The 18,776-nt window shown below is 45.9% G+C and overlaps 1 protein-coding gene across 4 annotated transcripts in view; it reads right to left on the bottom strand.

The window, feature by feature from the left end:
• Nucleotides 1-17,569, bottom strand: part of AUTS2 (activator of transcription and developmental regulator AUTS2) — a 757,133-nt gene extending 739,564 nt beyond the window's left edge. For all 4 annotated transcript variants that reach the window (XM_068415808.1, XM_068415810.1, XM_068415811.1 and 1 more), the window contains exon 1: nt 17,224-17,569. In XM_068415808.1, coding sequence (XP_068271909.1) covers nt 17,224-17,517 — 294 coding nt within the window. In that variant the 5' untranslated portion in view covers nt 17,518-17,569. The remainder of the gene's footprint in view (nt 1-17,223) is intronic.
• Nucleotides 17,570-18,776: the final 1,207 nt, after the last annotated feature.

Raw genomic sequence — 18,776 nt, 5'->3', positions numbered from 1 at the left:
CTTAGGACAGAGGGTGAGGGCTCTCCATGCAAGAGTGCCCAGAAGACCAGCTTTATCCAAATGGGTACTTCTCCAACCCTGCTCCTAAATGTAGCCAACAGTGGTAAGAATTTTAGGACAAACTCATATAATGGAAGGAGGCTTCAGTTGTGGTCTTTAGAGATTAAAAAAACACATTACACAATTTACATCTCTAGAGTAACAGCTCTGTGATTTAACAGCTCTAAATTTGTTTAAGAAAAAAGATGATCTAGAAATGCTGACTTCTGCTTTGTCCAAAGTAGAGGTATTATTGCCTGGGTAAAAAAAAAAAAAGGTCCAAATTCAAGTTACTTTCTTTGGAGTGGATTTTGATCTCAGACACATCAGCATAGAGCCAAAGTAATGCCATGGCATTTCCTCACACTCTACATTTATTGTAGCCATACATTTGTTCAATGAAAAGTTCTTTCTCGAGACAAGTGTCTGCTGAACTTAAAACTAGTGAAGCTATTTTTTTCCCCTGAAGGAATCCTTTACCATACATTTATTTCCATTTGTCACTATTTGATCCAAATCAGATCTGCTCCTTGCAGCGGAGCTGCCTTTGTCCGGCAGGATCTTTGAGCAAGAGGTGCTTTTCTTCCAAGATATATACGCACCTCCATCAGCACAGATCACAGAGCAGTGACTTTTGCCTCAAAGGTTTTAAAAGATCAGGGGTCACAGAAGAACACCAGAAAGACAGCCTTCTTCAGAAGTCAAATATTCTGCCCCAATTGTCATATTATGCAAGATGTTGGTATTGTGACATTGTATTTTTAACTGCTGCTATATAAATTAACAAAATGAAAGTCAGTTAGCACAAGGAATACTGATATTGAACATGAAATATCAAGTTAATCAAAAACACTTGCATGAAGCAGTCAACTATGCCCTGCACCGGCTAGCAGGATTTCCTGAAACACACCGAGCTGGAGCTAAGGCGCTTGCAGATCTGAACGGGAGGGAATGTAAGTTGTTTGTACGTTACTTATGCACTTGAAGGCATTAGTAGAGACGGGAAGGCAGGCAGACAGGGAAACAGATTGAAAGGGGCAGGAAAATTAGAGAGAGCTCCTTGCCATTAATGGAAAAATAACTGCAGAGTGCTGTAACAGATTTCTCCTCTTTTGTATGCATAGGAATATTTATTTAATCAATGTTCTGTAACAAAACAGGCCTCTGGTGAGCTATTGTGGAGAGTGAACTCCATTCAGAGAGTGGTGATTTGAATCCTGCCACCTGTTTAGCTAGTATTGGAGAAAGCAACAATATGTGGCTGGATGGGAAGGTGTCTGCACTGGGGGGGAGGAGGAAGCACCCCCCCGGTAGCTTCCCAAAGTAATTACCCAAAGTAATGCTACTTGCCAGGGAAATCTTGATGACTCGTCATTAACAGGACTCACTGCAAGCAAAGCCACAAAGTTCACCATTTCTCTTAGGAAGAAACAAAATTCAATCCCATACAGTAGAGGCTTCAGCTTGTCAGAGTCTGCACTGACACTGTACATTACACCCAGACCTGAATCTGTGCTTGAATCCAAACTCACGCGACATCCTCACTGCGCAGATGCACGCCTGCATTCAGGCATCAGGCAAGAAACACATTAAACACAAAAGCTTTCAACAAAGGAGGGCTCCCACCAGCCTGCAGTGTGGCTGGGCTCTCCCATCCTCCGCTCCCATCCCGCTGGTACCTGGGGTCACCAGCCACGCTGCCCGCGGGGGCTTTTCCAGCCCATCCAGGCGTGCTCCAAGCAGCCGTGTCCCACAAAACAACCTCCCCCGCCAAGCCACTCTCCCAAGCTTTCCCTCAAAATAAACTAATTTTTTAAAAGTCATTGTTACAAAGTCTCACATTAAGGATACATTTATGTAGATACCTAATAACATCCTACTCCTGACTACACTGAAGCATATACCCATTTTAAGTGCACTGTGCTGTGATTTTTAACAACCTAAAGAGGGACTGATTTAAACATCTGTATAAATACTGCCCTCAAATAAAGCCCTGACAAGGGCTTGCTGCAAAACCTGGGGATATTAATGGGAGCTTCTCACTGGACTAAGCTTCTATCCTTTTCATTTCTGCTCTGCTGCAAGAACACGCCACATACATAAACTTTGGGTTCACCTTACACAAACCTTTCACAAAGTGGCTTTGCTCTTAAATTTGTTACACAAGGATTAAAACCCCACTCCATTTATTTTTTTGTAGGCCAGTTAGTAACAGAGAGACACCAGCTTCATGACATATTACACCTGCAGACCCTGGCATTAATGACAGACCTAATTTGTTTATCACCATTATAGCTGCCAGAGTTAGTAATACATCCTTTAATGTTTCTCATCCCTAGAATGAGAGTTTCTTCTATATTCTGCAATGGATTTAAGGAAATATATTACCATAAGCCAGCCTTGATATCCACCACAGCTGCAACAGATAATGTCATAAATGATTTAAAACTGAAACAAGCCATAACTAGGCAACACTAACTTTTACATCATTAATAATTGTAACAGTATAAAGAAAAATAAAGCACTCATCAGAATTTCACTGGGTTACACCTCATATCAGATTTCCTTAACGAAGTGATTGCTGTTAATAATTTTAAGGCAAAATTATAGCTTTATTTTAAAAGGTGGTTGACAATAATACAAGTGCCTTCAGTTATTTAAATATGTGATCTAGCCAGGTCCCTGCTAAATGTACATAAGCATTGGTGCTTTGATGTCCTACAGTTAAATTATGTAGATATTTTATGTTAACCACTTACTATTTGAGCATCCTGCAGATGCCAATTAAGTAGTGAGGCAATTTCTAAAGAGGGAAAGTAGGATTAAACCCATTTTTGCAGACAGGAGAACTCAGCTACAGTAAAATTAACGCTCTAGCTCAAGGTGACACCTAAGCACATATTTGACTTCACGCTAACAAATACCGTCTCACAATTCAGCAATGTCCTCATAGGCTTGCTTTTCTCAGTGAAGAAACCCAAACCTACAAGCCTGGACACAGCACCTCCCATGAGCATAGGCATGGATCCAAGCCCAAACCCGTCCTTATTCAGCACAATCACAAAGCAGGTGCTCGCACAGCCATGCTGAACTGTGAGGGCGGGGACTGCTTCAAGGTTACGAAAGATGACTGTGCTTGCACGGAAACAAACCCATGTCTCCCAAGGACTGGCTCAGCATCTTAATTAAAGAGTGTGTTTGAAGGATGAGAGATATCAGAAGAGTTGTTTTGGGAGGGACCTGCACAAAGCCAAACGCAACAGCAAGCGCACGTGGCAGAAGGTGAAGGTAGCCATAGGCCAAGCCAGCCCCCCTCGCCTGCCTCAGTGTCCCATCTGGGCAGAGTGCTAAACTGAGCAGGCTGCAAAAAGACAGTCAAAAATAATAACAAAACTGAAAAAGAAGGATCTTCTTTATGTGTATTATCCCTCTCACTCTCCAGCTTTCCCCTTTTGATGCTGTAAAGAGCACGAGCATCGCTCCAGTCTGGAGAGAAGCTGTGTGCCACGTCCTATGACACGGGCATCCCATGATGCAAACGCTGCACTGACCTTTGCTGAGAGAGGGACTACAGACCTCAAACCTGCCCCAGAAAATCCACATCTGAAACCGTGACGGTAGGAAAAAAGGTAAAAGCTGAAGAGATTGCCCTATACTCTGAACTGTGTGGAGCTGTACAGTGTAAACACATCCTTTGTACGTGAACACAAAACAAATACCCAAAATATTCAGAGTAGCAGCCCAGCACAGAGGACTAAAAAAAAAACCTTAAAATTTCAAAGCCAGTTTTGTGGATTTTACATTCTGTGTATTTTTCCATGTTGTAACTGGCACTTCCCTCCAAGACTTCTTCAAAGTCTCGCCAGTGCGGCCTGCAAGCCCTGACCGAGCCCTGCAAGCGAAGCAGGGTGAGGTGGGACCACGGCCCTGGGATAGAGGTGCAGCTCATACCGTGTACGGCAGCATGAGAGATGCCTCCTTGCCCATGTATTTGAAAGGATATTATGTCAGAGATCTTCAATAAATAAACAAACCTTTCCCTAACCTACAACATAAACTGACACAGTCAAGTGCAGCCTATCCACACAGAAATGTGGTGACCCATACTCTAACACTGCAATCTAATCCTTGAACTAAAGACAGTTTAATGCCTTTACAAATCCATATGTTTTCTAATACCACCATTGCTGTCAGCAGACTACAGGAGAGCCTCTTTGAAGATGGAAGTAAAATGACAAAGCACATCATTGTGAAGGCAATTATATGCTGCAGTAACCATTTTACAATGGCCCATATGGGCTGTATTTCAACAATGCATTTTCCAAATCTGCCTTAGCAAACATATATCTCCGTCCCAATCCCAGGTAGATTTTGCAAAACAAAATCACACTGCAGCCAGAACAAATGCAAAATATGGGTAACAGATGTAAAAATATGCCAACAAGGATACCAGAGCAATATTTGTCACAGTACCAAACAAAGAGAGCAGCCACAGCAGACCTTATGAGCCTATTCACAGCAAAGCTACCCATTCAAGAGACTCAGAGACCTGGTTTTATCAGAAATCTGATTATACACTCGCATGCTTTCCTATGCAGCTGCCCAATCCACTGTTGCAGTCGTCGTCCCATCCATCTCCCCAGAGACTGCAGGTCAGGGTAACTGGAATCCCAATTTAGAAGCTAAAATCAGACTTGAACCAAGGCCGTGCGGGCTTACACCGAATCACCTCTGACATCCAGGACTACGGCCTAACGGAAGGGAACTGAAAAAAAAAAAAAAAAGAAAAATCAGGTCCTTACGCTTCTTATAGCTGCAGTTTCAAATGCCTGCTCCGTTTCCCTTGCTGCTCAGACTCTGCTGCAATAACCGAGGCCATGCCATCACCCCAGCATCACTTCCAGCAGCCTCAGGCCTGCTCTCTGCCTAGTCCCTTCGGAGGCACAGAGCAGCGAAACTGCAGCTCCAGCCCAAAATTTCTCCCTCCTGCTCATGGAGGAGCTGGAGGCAGGGCTGATGAGCAGCCTTCACAGGGCACAATTACACAAAAGCTGTTCTCTAGTAAAGAGCATTTTTAATTCTGTTTCTTTTCAGTAATCCCCTGCAGTGATCCATTGCTTTCGGAGGCTCTGGGCTGGATATCTGTTTTGGGATACCGCTGTGCCAATGGCACCATGTTCTAGGGGCACTGGGGTGAGCCATGGAGGATCAACAACCAGACAGAGGTGCTCAAAATCCTGAAGGGACACACACTTGATCTACAGGTGGGATCCAGGCTGCAGGACACCAGTTGGACAGTCCCACATACATTACTACCAGCAATAAAAAAAGGCACACACATGAGCATCTTTCTCCCTGAAGTGAAAAAGTAATAAAAGATGCCTTAAGCTGCCTACAACAAAGACAGAAATGGTAAAGGTGAAAATGTACAAGTTCATTGCCAATTCATTAACAACAAATTGTCTGCATCGTATATCTTGCATGTCAATGCCAAGAGCAGCACGCAGAGGACAGCCTGCCAGTCACATGTGCACCGTGTGGAGCAAAGCACCGACCCAAGGGGAACGTGTAACTGGGTATTCAGTAGCCAGGTCTGGCAAAGTGCATGAGCCAGTTCTTATCATTGTCAGCTCCTCAAAATGATCCAGTGAAGCCAGGCAAGAGCATTTCAAAGACTTTAATCCATGTGAAATATTACTTCCTGGAACCGGAAATTCAATCCCTAGCAATGAAAATAAAAAGCACACTCACAAATGTACCTTTCAACTCGGCCAATACAGCCATGTTTAAGGCTCTCTCTCAAAAAAAATCCTTTACTCATTAATATAGAGGAAACTTGAAATGATTGCTGTAATTGCAGTTAAAAAATTAATCATGTTTTGAGATAAATGCAGATAAAAGCATGTTTTACTAATTATCTTTTGAAGCTTCTGCTCATGAAAGATTAAAGGTGGAAGAAAAGTTGTTGAAGTATTGAAGACAAAAATCCTACCATTTGAAATCACTTTGAAGCCATGTACCTCGTATGATTGATCCTTAATGTCCAGATGTATTAAAAAAAGAAGTCTTTTTCATTCAGAAAAAGTATAACAAGACATGCCCATTGGAGATTTTATCCAGACAGCTCCCTGAAAATAGGTGCATTTTACAGCCACCTCTCTGCAGAGCCATAGCCCCAAGCCTAAACTCAAAGCTGAATTCAAGAATTTTTAATTCATTGAGCTTTCTAGACCTGCAGTCATATCAATCTACTTGTAAATTAATGTTAGTAACCCAAGTGTCTGCCACCATCTGAGGAGGTGACTGGAAGGAGCAGAGGGATGTAGACCTCTCTGGGACAGCCGCTCACAGAGGAAATGCCACCGAATCCACAAAAGGTAGGATTTTTCAGTCTTGAGGTACCAGCATCAGCTTGTTAAAAAAAACCCCTAATCATCAGCCATAGGGGTTATACACAAGGACCTATTTCCATCCCTGGGGCTTTTAAAGGAATGCAGGTTATCTGGGGTGCAAGTTCCTCAAAAGCCAGGCTGGTGCTTCCATTCACAGGCCTGGAACTAACAAGGCAAATAATTCCCTTCCTGCTCCACATCAATAGCCTAGTTTATATCAGTCGTTTGCAGACTATTTATAAGAACCCCAAGAGCGTTAATTCAGAGAGCAAACCTACTGACTGCAGGCTTAAATTCACTACGCATGTGTCCACAACTCCACTGGAAAAATGTTAGGCTTCTGCAAACTGAAACAAATTGAAACTGTTGGACTTGATGATTTTAAACGTCTTTTCCAACAAAAATGATTCTATGAAAAATACTATTACATAAAATTGTTAGGATACTTTATAGCCATTTCACAGACTCAGTAATATTTACATCAGATTTGAATTGTGACACTGTATCTGAAAAGTATAAATTTTAAGAGGAGTTTCCTTACCAGCAACCCCAATCACCTGCAGCATGACAGAACCAAAATCTGTTGTCACAGTGCAGCTTTCAAAAGCGTTTAACTGAGCTCAAATGCTGCAGAAAGTCAATGTCGAGGCCTCTTTAGTCCTCTAGAGTTCCAAGAGTCAGGACAGATCTGAAACAGTCCAGTTGACACCTCTTTTCTAAGGGAAGGGTCCTACTGTAAAGAATATTATTCCCTGGCAGCCACCTGCTCTGTACCACTTCTTGTTCCTTTTCCCACCCCTCTGTGTCATTTAGCCCATACCCATCACGAAGCATCAGTGACACCAAATTAATAAATTCTCCTGTTGCTACAAAGCTGAACAGGGCTAGGTAAAAGATTAAATAGTTGGCTTTTTCATAACCTCACATCCAAGGAAATTTGCCAATGTCTCTTTATTTGCATATCTGGCAGACTGCCCCAGACAACTAATACATAAGCTACAGCATACAGGTGTATTAGTTTAGAGTTTGCCTTTAATCTAGAGGTGTCAATTTGCTTCTGTTTTAATTACATCCATCTTGATATGTTATTACAACCTCATGAAACTTCTTCATTATGTGAATGGCTATAAATACATACACATGACAAACAGTTGTTATAAATTTTCTGGTTCAGCAGTGGAGGCACAGTATCTTAGCCCACACATCATGTAAATTCAAAGTTTCAGTGCTCCTTCTTCTCCTTCCTTCTCTCCCCTCCCCTTTCCCTTCTCTTTTCTTTTATCCAATACCAAGATTTTTTTTTCCATATTTAACAGATCCTCTAAAATTCCTTCACTAGTAGCAGCATTCCGATACAAATACGATCAGCTTACAGAGCTGTTTCAGCACATGTGTGTCCTTCTGGGCTGCGCCTCTGTGAGAATGTCTGTTTGTCATTAGGCAAATATAAGGAGATTGCACTGAGGTCTTATAAACATGCAAAGATCCACTTTTGTAGCTACATAATTCATTGAGTTTTTCAACACACATTCTGAGGTTGAAAACTTGGCAAATCCATCCACCAGATGTATCTTTCTGATCCTAGAACTCATTAAAATTTACTTTTTTCCGTGCTTTTTTTTTTAAAGTCCAGCAGACTCAGCTGTTGAGCCACATTAATTGCATTTTTATTATTTTTTTCCATAGTTAAAATGACTAATGCTGGAAGACTCACTAGCTACAAGCACAATAGCCAGTCAGTAAAAATTACTAGGACTTTTAATCGTTCAGTAATATCCAAATCACATAAAATAAAGAGAGGCAATTTGGTCCCCTCAAAACAGACGGTTTTCATTTTCAGTATTTATTTTGAATTTTCTTTAGGGGAAGAAAAGAGAGGAGAAAAGACAGTTTCACACCAAAAGATTCCATTCAAAGTCAAAGTGCCCTTGACATGCATTAAAACCCGCAACACTAACAAAGCTACAACATAAATCGTCCCCAACAGCAGCACTTTTTCGCTTGCCTGCTTACCACACAGACTCCTCGGAGGTCAAAACTACTTTCGCTGCCTCCAGCCCTCTATCAGTGCCCGCTCGATGGATGTCATGCCCGGCCATTCAACGCATCTGGCCAGCTCTGGAGCAAGCTGGAAAGCACATGTTACCCAGCTCTTGCAACAGCGGCACCTCCCAGCTCCCTCCCTTGGGCCTTCTGGAAGCTGGAGACCAGATGCCAGTTTCTGGAGGAGCCTTGAAGGACACTTCATGGCACCCTCCAGAGACATACGGAGCAGAAGCCAAGATAAAGGTGACAAAAGTGGTTAGGAGCCAGGTGAACAAGAGAGCCTACAGCCCCCCAGTTGGACATCCCCATTTCATAGCAACAAGTCGAGTGCTTTGGCCACCTCTCCTCCATTCCCGTCATTCGTGTAAGAAAACTGAAGCAGATTCTCAGACTGAAAGGTCTCAGGTCACTTAGGACTTCCAGAGCGAAAATAAATAAAAATCAATGCCTTGAGCAATTATCACCATGTTTGTAACTCATCTAAGTCTCAGCAATAGGAAACAGTGTGCAAACAGCAAAACATGGGCTGTCAAAACTTGCCAGGAGGGAGAAGTTACACTGCTCGCATGTCGTACCCAGGGACATTGCCCTCCCATGCCCGAGAGCCACCTGCATGTGGTCCAGGAGAAGTCAGTGGCAACCACTTCTGGCTCATTGGTTCCACTTCACCAGCAAAGAAATTAAAACACCTTTATTATACCAGGAGGGTGAGCTGTCGGACGCTCCAGAGCAACCTGCAAGCTGTGTCACCCAGAGCCCCAAGGGTGGGTCACTGGGACATGGTAACCTGTACCCGTACGTAGGGAAAAAGGCGATGATGGCTTGCAGATTTTACTGACAGGTAAGGGGGTATCTGCACCAGATATTATCACTCTTACATACTCTCCACTAAAAAATTGTCCCTCTCTTAGTCAGCCGGTTATGGAGCAAGGCTTCTCACAAACTTTTAGGAATGTGGTTCTGGATCTGACCACTGTTTGACTGCATGGGAGTGTAAAACATGTTTTAAAGTTTGACACAATTCTGTTACAATTACTCTGCAACACAAGGAGTACCCCTCCAGAACTTCAGCGACCTACAAGCTAACCTAACCCAGAACCTCCTGGTGCGTACCTCTATCCACCTCTCCAACTGAGGTGTGCATTGTCATCCTGCAGCATCCACAAACCTGCCCAGATGGTTTCATTCAAATGACACCTAGCAGAGGACACAGCTCAAAGGCTGAAGATGTTTGCTTGTGTTCATGAGCTCATCCACCAAAGGACAAGCCCAGACTTGTGGATGGAGAAGACAGGTTGGCAGTGGTTTTATTTCCAAACCAGTAAGTCCCCTTTGCTACCAAGTAAAAGTACAAAAAGAGGCAATTTATAAAAATACTGATTCTAGAGGAGAAACAACTTCAACTTTGGGAAGCTGGCAAACACATGTGAGACAGATTAATGGGCAACGGCGACCATTTCTGCAGAGAACACCAAACCGATCTCCTGCATGGCTGTGCAGTAACTATTCCCATTTGGACTTGGGATATTAATCATATCAGTAAAATGTGCATCAGCCAGCATTACACAATCTAAAGTTCAGACAGCCAAGAACTGGGGCGCATCAGATATCAACACACCTCTGAACATCTCCTGCATCTTTGTCTCAGGATATTTTAAAACCAGTAGGACCAAGGTGCACACCCGTACATCATGCAACATGATCAAATTAAACCTGATAGGCAAAAACTCACAAACTGAAAAATATATGTGGTGCCAAGGAATAATCTGCTTCTTTTGCCAACTTTTATTCCACCACTCCTGCAGAGAGGAGGCCAGAACCAAAACTCCTTCCTGTAACACCTACCAGACTAAAGATTTACCCTTTTGGCTAAAACCTTCCCTCTCCACCACATGAGTGTGTGAACTTCAGCAGTAGTGTTGCCAAGATACAAGCAGAAAAATCTCAAGATATTAAGGTAACACACTATTTAAAGGCAAATAGTACAGCAGAGCCGAGCTGGGGATCTGACAAATTGCCACTGCACGTTCTGCTGTTACAGCAAAACAAATCCCTACCTGCATTAGCCATTTCTCGTTACTTGCAAAGTGGATTTTCATATCTATTCTACAACAAAGGAGTTTAGAGGACTATGATGTTCTGAAGTGGTCTTCACCATGGCTTGGCATCCAGTCAAAACGACAACAAACTGACTATACAAAAAACACACACAGCTGGTAATTTGTGGCGCATACCGAGCCAAACCCCAAGGAGAACAGAGATACTGAACTGATAAATCATAAGGATGATGTACAAGAACACAAAGAAACGTTGGAAGCAATTTCCCCTCGCAGAACCGAGGCGACGTTGCCTCAGTTCAAGTAAAGGGAAACGGAGAGTTAAACATTTCCACATTTCAGCCCGCAACTTCCTAACTCCATTACCTTTTTATTAATTGCATTTGAGACTTCACTAAACTTGAGCTTGGGCTATTTTTAAAACTTATCTGACTCAACTTACTGTTGCTCAGAACGAAGATTAAACTTCTAATTTAGCGGCAGATAATTACAAGGCTGCAGGTCAGACCCCCGGTGTAATGTGGTAGGGTCTTCCAGGCAAACTGAGAGAAACAGTCCTTAAAAAGAAAAAATAGTAGCAGAGATGGGGGGGAAACAGGGGGACATCTCATTGAGTGAAGAATCGTTCTGCCTTTCTCCCAGCTGAAGAGTTACCAGGTTTAACAACTTTTTAAGTGGGGACAGATTTTGCTGAGTATTCCCCCTCGGTACTGACGGCAGGGCTCTCACCAAGGAGCACTGACGTACATAGCGATGGATTGTACCTGAAACTTCCACTTTCGGTAACAACGTCCCCCTCTAGCTCTCAGTGTTCCCATCCAGTCCCTGATATTTCTCTATTGATCTCAGTGCTGTAACTCAATCTTTCAATTACTCAGCCCCTTGATGTCTTTCTGCTCATTTTTTTTTTTTTGCCCTTCCCTAGTGATCATTTTCCTTCCAAGTTCCTGATCGTTTCCCTTTATTTTATAAATCTGTTTCTTTACACTCCCTCATCCCAGCAGAGGCCTCAGATATTTAATGAGAAACGGCTTACTTTCTCACCCAAATAGCAGAAAAAAAAAAAAAAAAAAAGATGCCAAGATAAAGAAGGAGAAGGGTGTCTTTTGTCCTATTGATATGTGGCATAATTCCCACTAACGTTAACCTTAAAGAGGGGGGCCAGTGGAGACTACGTGAATCACATTTAGCTAAAGAACTTGTCCTTATAGTTTAAACTCTTCCTTCTTCAACTCAAGGCCATTGTGCCTCCTACTATCCCCTATTGGAATGCCAAAAATCCCCAACTTCATTACGCTGTTACCTTCAGGAGTTTAAAAGAATATTTATGCAACAATCACAATCCTCGGTCATTATCTGCCCAAAGAGATAGTTTCAGCTCTTCAACAGCTACTGGTCAGTGGGAATTGCGGGTGCCCTGCCTCCCAGAAAGGTATCAGTCTTTTAAAAGTAATTTTGAAGTATTTTAAAAGTATTCAGGTGCCCAAACGACAGTTACATAGGTGTCAAAAAACACCGAAGAGGTTCCTTTTGTGGAATATGCATCCTGCTGTTTTCAGTCCCACTTTCAGTTTGGGGTGCTGTTTTTTCAGGTCTGGTCGCTGAGGGTTTTCATCAAGAGATTCAGTTGCTCTGTCAAGGTTATCTCGAAATTTGATCTCAGGTCAATTTACTGTTTCCTCTAAATACACAGTGAAAATAATAAATGCAATGCTTCGTATGATACCCCAGTGTCACACAAAACCTAATGCCACTCACCATCCACAGATACCTTCATTTAGTTACTTCCTTCTTTTCTCTGCTGGTCTAAATCTGCAGACTTGCATGTGCAAACACAGACTGGGACAAACACCTAAGCATCTAAGCAGTCAATAAACACAAGAAGGGCCACCAAGATTTGCTGACAGCACTGAACAAACACCTGATGTTATGATGCTGCTGCGGTAAGGCACGAAGATCAAATTCCTTTTGAAATATGAAGGGATAGAGACAAGGCAGAACAAACTTGCTTGAAATCTCAGAGAATTTAAGTAAACAGGCTAATCAGCCCAGCTAAAAAGGCTGGTGAGAAAAGAATGATTTGTGGAGAAAAACCACACTGCAAGCCAGTCATTCTGGTGTCCAGCTCAAAGCTTCTGCTGTCACACAGCCAAGCTATTTCTATTTTCAGTGGGCCGTGCCTAGCGATGGGTATCACACAACAGTTATTAAAGCAAATTCCTGCATTCAGATGCATACACAGAGCTACACTGTCAGTGCATACAGACACACAACTGAGACCACAGTTCCTCCAAAACCTTCCTGTTACTTCCACATTTTGTTTGTCTAACAGTAGTGTCTCTATTTTAAAGCCCACATCAGCTGTTAAGCTTTACTCCATCTAGTCTCATTATCTGTCCGACATGTAAAACTGCCGTAGCTAACATCTGCCTAAACCACACAAACGCGGTGGAACAATTGCTTAAAAATTATTTACACTAGGTGGATGGAATCATCTGACATAGAATCTGAAGCTCATTAAACAGCTCCTTGACAAATATTTGTCAGCTTTTCTCATTTGTAATTAATTATATTGGGCTTTACCTGACGATAATTTAGCACGGTCTCAAAACAGACTAATGCCTCCATGCTGAACAGAAATCAGCTCAGCAAATGCATGGTGAGAAATCGTGCCAGTTTTATGAAACAAGGATCCCCATTTAAATGCAAGTCCCCCCTTCCCGCCCTGCACCACTTCTGTCTGCGCTTTATAAATATCTGCGTCCCATTTCAGGCTTGTCAGATCAACTGCCTGAGTTGAAGCTAAACAAACATCCGCAGAAAAAACTCATTACCTTACTCAGTGTTCAGAAAACCTGAAACCCACTGCTTACTCCATAGGGATGGTCAGAGCTGACTCAGGAAACATAAAGTACTTCCCAGGCTTTAAGCTATCTTAACATTCAGGTCAGATTTCATTTCTCATCACAGCAAACCATCTTCACCACAGCATGTCAACAGCCATGTCAGTCTCCTGCCCGGAGCCCTACACACCAGGGGGTAGGAGGGAGACAAACACCTCAGCAAAATCTCACCTCACCAGAGAGCTCCACAGAAACCTCCTCGCCACCACTGTCAGAGCGCTTCACAGAGAAAGTCACTGCAACGGCTTGAGAAATGCCCCTTCCCTGTCAAAGCGGTGTCTAAAATGCCCACCTGGGTTTGGAGAACCACGTGCTATCACTGTCGCTAACAAACACACTGGCAGTGCAGCGCAGGCTACACCAAGCTGGGGAGAGAGGTCAGCTTGACAAGACACCGATCACACCAACGTGGGTACTGAACGTCTCCACCTTTCTCTTTTTACAGGCTGGAAGATTTTGGGAGGTCAGGGAAGTGATATGTAAGTAACTGTTCTGGAGTAAACCGCAGAGCTTGCTGCTGTTAGTACCAGCAAGGCTACTCACGGGAGGAGCTGGTGAATCAAGTCAAACTGTAGGACCACATCTCAGCGCTTAACTACAGAATAAGTAATAGTTTCTGAAGGTCAAAGCTCCAGCATGCTCCCCAGTGCAGGGGACAGGCCTACACTGCACATCGCTACACCAGAGTCTAGCAAGGCCAGGTGAGGATCAGTCTGGCCACAGCTGCAATGACACTGGATTTGCTCGACTGTCACTCCAAGGAAAGAAAAAAAAAAAATCAACAATGAGAACCCACTGTCTTCGTTCAACTCCCTGTTCCCCTCTATTCCCCAGGCAAACACTAGCAAGATCAAGGTACGGGCTGCCACAAACCCAGAGACAGATAACTAGAAGCAGATGGCCTCTATTTCTACACCAAACAATTTACACTTGAGAAGCATGAGAAGGCTACCGATATCTGGACAGAAAAGCAGCTCCGAGAGTGGGAGCTGGTTAAAAAGATAGTTTTGCTTCAAGGGATGGGAACTTTTATCAACATAACCATAACAGACACAGATGACTCCTACTGAAGCCACAGCAGCCATGGGATACGTGCTCTTCTTGTGCAGCACCTGCATCCCCTTACCATCTATGAGCTTCACACAACCTGGTACTTTTTGCACAGTTTGGGCTTTTTCAATCACCCCAACAAAAAGCATTTGGTAAAGGACAGGCAAAACAAAGCTACATGGAAATTCTTGTTCTTGTTTGAAACTTTATATACAGCATTCATAAGAAGATTCAGGGGTGGCACCTCACATCCACCCAACTCACACACCTACTGCTGCAAAGATGTCCTCGTGAGCAGAGAGCTCAGCCTCGTCCCTCCATGGCGGCTGTCCCCTCCTGTGCGAGCCACCACCTGCCTGCTTCCCCTCTTCTGGACCACAGGTTTAGATCTTCCAGCACCAAGTATGTTCTGTACTTTGGTCCTCACATCAAGCAGACAAAACACCCTCTGTCTCTGCACACTTTCAGCTGTGCTAAGCCTGAGAAAAGGCTGAAGTTCAAGCACAAAGCCTGGGCTGGGGCAGTCTTGTCACATGCTGGGCACAAGTGTCTTCTGGAACCTGGGGAAAAACCTCCATGGCCTCCAACGAGCCAGGGGCAGACCCATAGCACGAGATATAAAAATACCAGCACACCTCTACATGGCACCCAAGGCTTCTTGTCTCAAGTCAAGCACATTAACACCTGAACATCTCACCAAGGCTGAGATATGTCACTCTACCAGCCACTCACAATCTCCTCACCAACACTTAAATCACAATAAAAACTTCAGGCTGCTACACGCAACATACGCAGTAATTCCTGCCACATTGGGCTTCTGCCTTAGACACCTTCATCTCCCTCTGATCCTCAGAAACAACTTTCTCAACATACATACCGAGCTGCAGGAAAAAGCACCTAACAATGATTTTGTGACATTATTTCTCAACGCAGCATGAAATCGTTAGGTCAAAATGTGCCACCTATCACATGAACATTAAAAGTATGTCAAGTCTCAGTGTGCGAGCTATTGTTTTATCTGAATGTGATATTAGCTGGCAGAACTGGGTAATGTTTCTGCGCTCCTTTTTAGCGATATAGGATTACGACAGGATGCAAGTAGTAGCCATTCTTGGCTTCGCAAAGAGAAAAGAGTACAGCAGTTATTTTCATTTCAAGTGAAAAATAAACAAATAAGAAGCAAAACAGAATCAAGACATTTTCTAAAACGCCCTACCAAGTCCTCACCATAAAACTTGCTCTTCACTTCCCCTCCAAAAAGGACTACGGCCAAATTCTCAAGTCCATACTCCCATAAAACCCCTAATGACACAAACTGGGGCTTTGTTTGAGGAAGAACAGAATTTTGTCCGAAACAGAAGCATTCAAACCTCACTCTTGCCGACCAACACGTATTCACACTCCTCCTCTCTCTGGCTGGAGCAGGGCACTTGTGGATGGGCTCACCAGGTGAGAAATGGTGGTAAAATTGACTCTCGTCATTACCTCAGCATTTCCTCGTTATTGCTTACACCAGTCTTAACACCAACCATGTGGAGGTTTGTTGGAGTGAACAAATCCTCCCTTCAATTACACCAGAGTAAGTTCTCTCGGAGACGTCAGTCTGGACGGATACAGGTATAACCAAGGAGAAAAATTTGGCTCCAAATCAAAAAAAAAAAGAATGAAACAAAACCCAAAAAAACCCTGAAAATGCCACTAAGTATTCCTGGCTAAATATTTAAACAGCTTAAGAGCTACAGAGATTTTTTTTGTTAAACAATCAGCTTCATCTCTGCATTTATTTTGACAGTTCATAATCATTCCAGTTGTGACTCCAGTGCACGTAAACCCAAATAAATCTGCTTTTCACCACGGCAAACTTCTCCGGAGCAGAAGTTATAAACAACAAAAGCCCTTCAAACAAACAGGCCAGAGCTCCCCTTGTACATCCACATCCCCACCACGACCCTGGCTGGGCTGACAGCGGTTCCACGGTCGTGGGAGGGTGCTGGGGACACGGAGGGGGCCGAGGCGGGGGCGGGCGGAGGGAGGCACCGCCCGGGAAGCCCCCCATGGCGGGGGGCTCCACCTGCCCCGGCCTCGGAGTACCCGCACCCCTTCATTCAGCATTTTGGGGAGGGGACACACACAACGACTAGTGCCCCCCGTGGAGCGGGAGGCCGCGCACCGCGGGGCCCACTCGTGACAAGGCGGTGGGGAGCGCGGCAGGACGGGCGCCCCCCACCCATCAGCAGCACCACCAGCGATCGGCGAGAGGGAGAGAGAAGAAACACACACACTCCCCCTCACCCACCACCCCCCCGCACACCCCGCGGACACGAGTGGGCGGCCCCGCCGGGACACCGCGGTGCGAGAAAAGTTTGATCCGTGGGAGGGGAGGGGAAGCGCCGCGGGGGGAACGCGCACAACTCCCCGCTGCCCTGCCCGGGGTGCGGGGGCTCACCCCGGTCCCCCCCGCCGCCGCCGCCGTGCCGGAGCTCCCCCCCCACCCCGCCGGCGCGCCGCGCTGCAGGTGTCGGCGGCAGGAAGGGAGAAGGGAGGGGAGCGGGGCACCCCGGGGACGGGGAAGGGGCGGCGGGACCGCCCCCGCGGGCACCGACCCGGGGAGGCGGGTAAGGAGCTGGGGGTGCGGGGTTGGTGGTGGTAGGAGGGGGTGTCCGAGTCGGCGCTGCGGGGCTCCCCCCGCCGCTGCCCCCACACAATGAGGCGCACACAAAGCGCCGCCGCTCCTACCTCCAGCGCCTCGAAAGTGACGAAGCTGGACATCGCGAAACCGTCGATAATGTCCTCTTCGGCCGAGGAGGACTCCCGCCGCTTCCTCCGGGGGGGCCGCGGCCGGGACGGCGGCGGGGGCCCATTGTCTTCCTTCTCCGAGCCCGAGGAGGAGAGCGCCGCGGCGGCCCCGGGGCCGGCAGCCCCGCCGGCGGCAGAGCCGCGCCGCCCGCCTTTGGCTCGCCGCTCCCGGTCGCGCTGGGACCGCGATCGCCGCTTCTTCCGAAGCCCGTTGCATCGCGCCGGGCCATCCATGTCTCTCGCCGGCTCTCCCTCTCGCTCTCGTCCCCCCCCGCCCCACCGCAGCCACAAATCCGGCTCCCCCGGCGGAATAACGGGGGAGGGAGGGAGGGAGAGAGGGAAGGAGAAAGGGAGGGAGGAGAGGACAGCAAGGGGGTGGGGGGGGGATGAAAGAATCCGAGTGCGGTTCCACCACCACCAGCAGCAAGCACCAAATGTAAGAGATTCCTATAAGCGAGCCAAGGAAAGTAATGGCTGATCTCAGGTCGCCTTTGTAAAAAAAAAAAAAAAAAAAAAAAGGCGAGAGCGAGAGAAAGAGAGAAAAAAAAAAAAAAAGCCTCACCAAGCAGGCAATAAATCAGAATAGCGGAATGCTTTGATCAAGGGGCTGGGAGGGCGAGGATCTCCGAAAGAGAGGAGAAAAAGCAGAAAAGAAGGGGGGAAAAATAAAGAAAGAAGGAGAGAGACCCGCTGGAAGGAGGGAGCTGAGAGTATTTCCTTGCACAAAATTTATTTTCTTTCTTCCTTTCCTCCCCAACTAAAAGAAGTTCCAGGGGAAAAAAAAATATATATATGTATAGATGTATGGAGCTCTCTTTCTCTCTGCGTGTGTGTGTGTGTGTGCAGGGAAGGGTGCAGCCTTCCCCTCCCCACGAACACGCACTCCTCTCCCCCTCCTCCTTTATCTCCCTGGATCAAACACAATAATAATAATAACGATGCATCCAGATGCAATTTTCTCAGGCACCGACCAGGGATGGACTCCGGAGTGGAGATCGGATCCCAGCCCGGCCCCTCCAAAAACAAAACCAAACAATAAAAGAGAAAAAAAAAAAAAAAAAGAAAAAAAATGAAAAAAAAAAAGCCCCAAAACACGCCCACCCACCCCAGCTATTAATACGGATCAATCATGGCAAATTCATCGGATTAATTGTGGCGAGGAGAGGGGTGCTGGTGGTGGTGACAATAGATCCGAGCGGAGAGGAGGCTGCCCCCCTCCCCAAAACCGGCAACAACAATAATAATAATAAAAAAGACAGAGGTGGTGCCGAGGCTCGAACACGCTCCAGCGGGGACGGCACCGCTCGGTGCTTTCTGCTCCTGCCGCTGCCTCCCTCGCCCCTCTCCCCCACGGCGGGGCAGGCGGGCGCAGCGGCCGGGCCCCCCCGGCCTGGCGCACGGCAGCCGCCGAGCCCCCGCGGCCGCGCAGCCGGCGCGGGGCGGATGGCGGTGCTGGCCCCCAGCGGCCGCCCGGCCCCCAGCGGCTGCCCGGC

Source organism: Nyctibius grandis, chromosome 18 (assembly GCF_013368605.1).
Source record: "Nyctibius grandis isolate bNycGra1 chromosome 18, bNycGra1.pri, whole genome shotgun sequence".
Lineage (NCBI taxonomy): Eukaryota > Metazoa > Chordata > Aves > Nyctibiiformes > Nyctibiidae > Nyctibius > Nyctibius grandis.
This window is presented reverse-complemented; position numbering and strand designations above follow the sequence as displayed.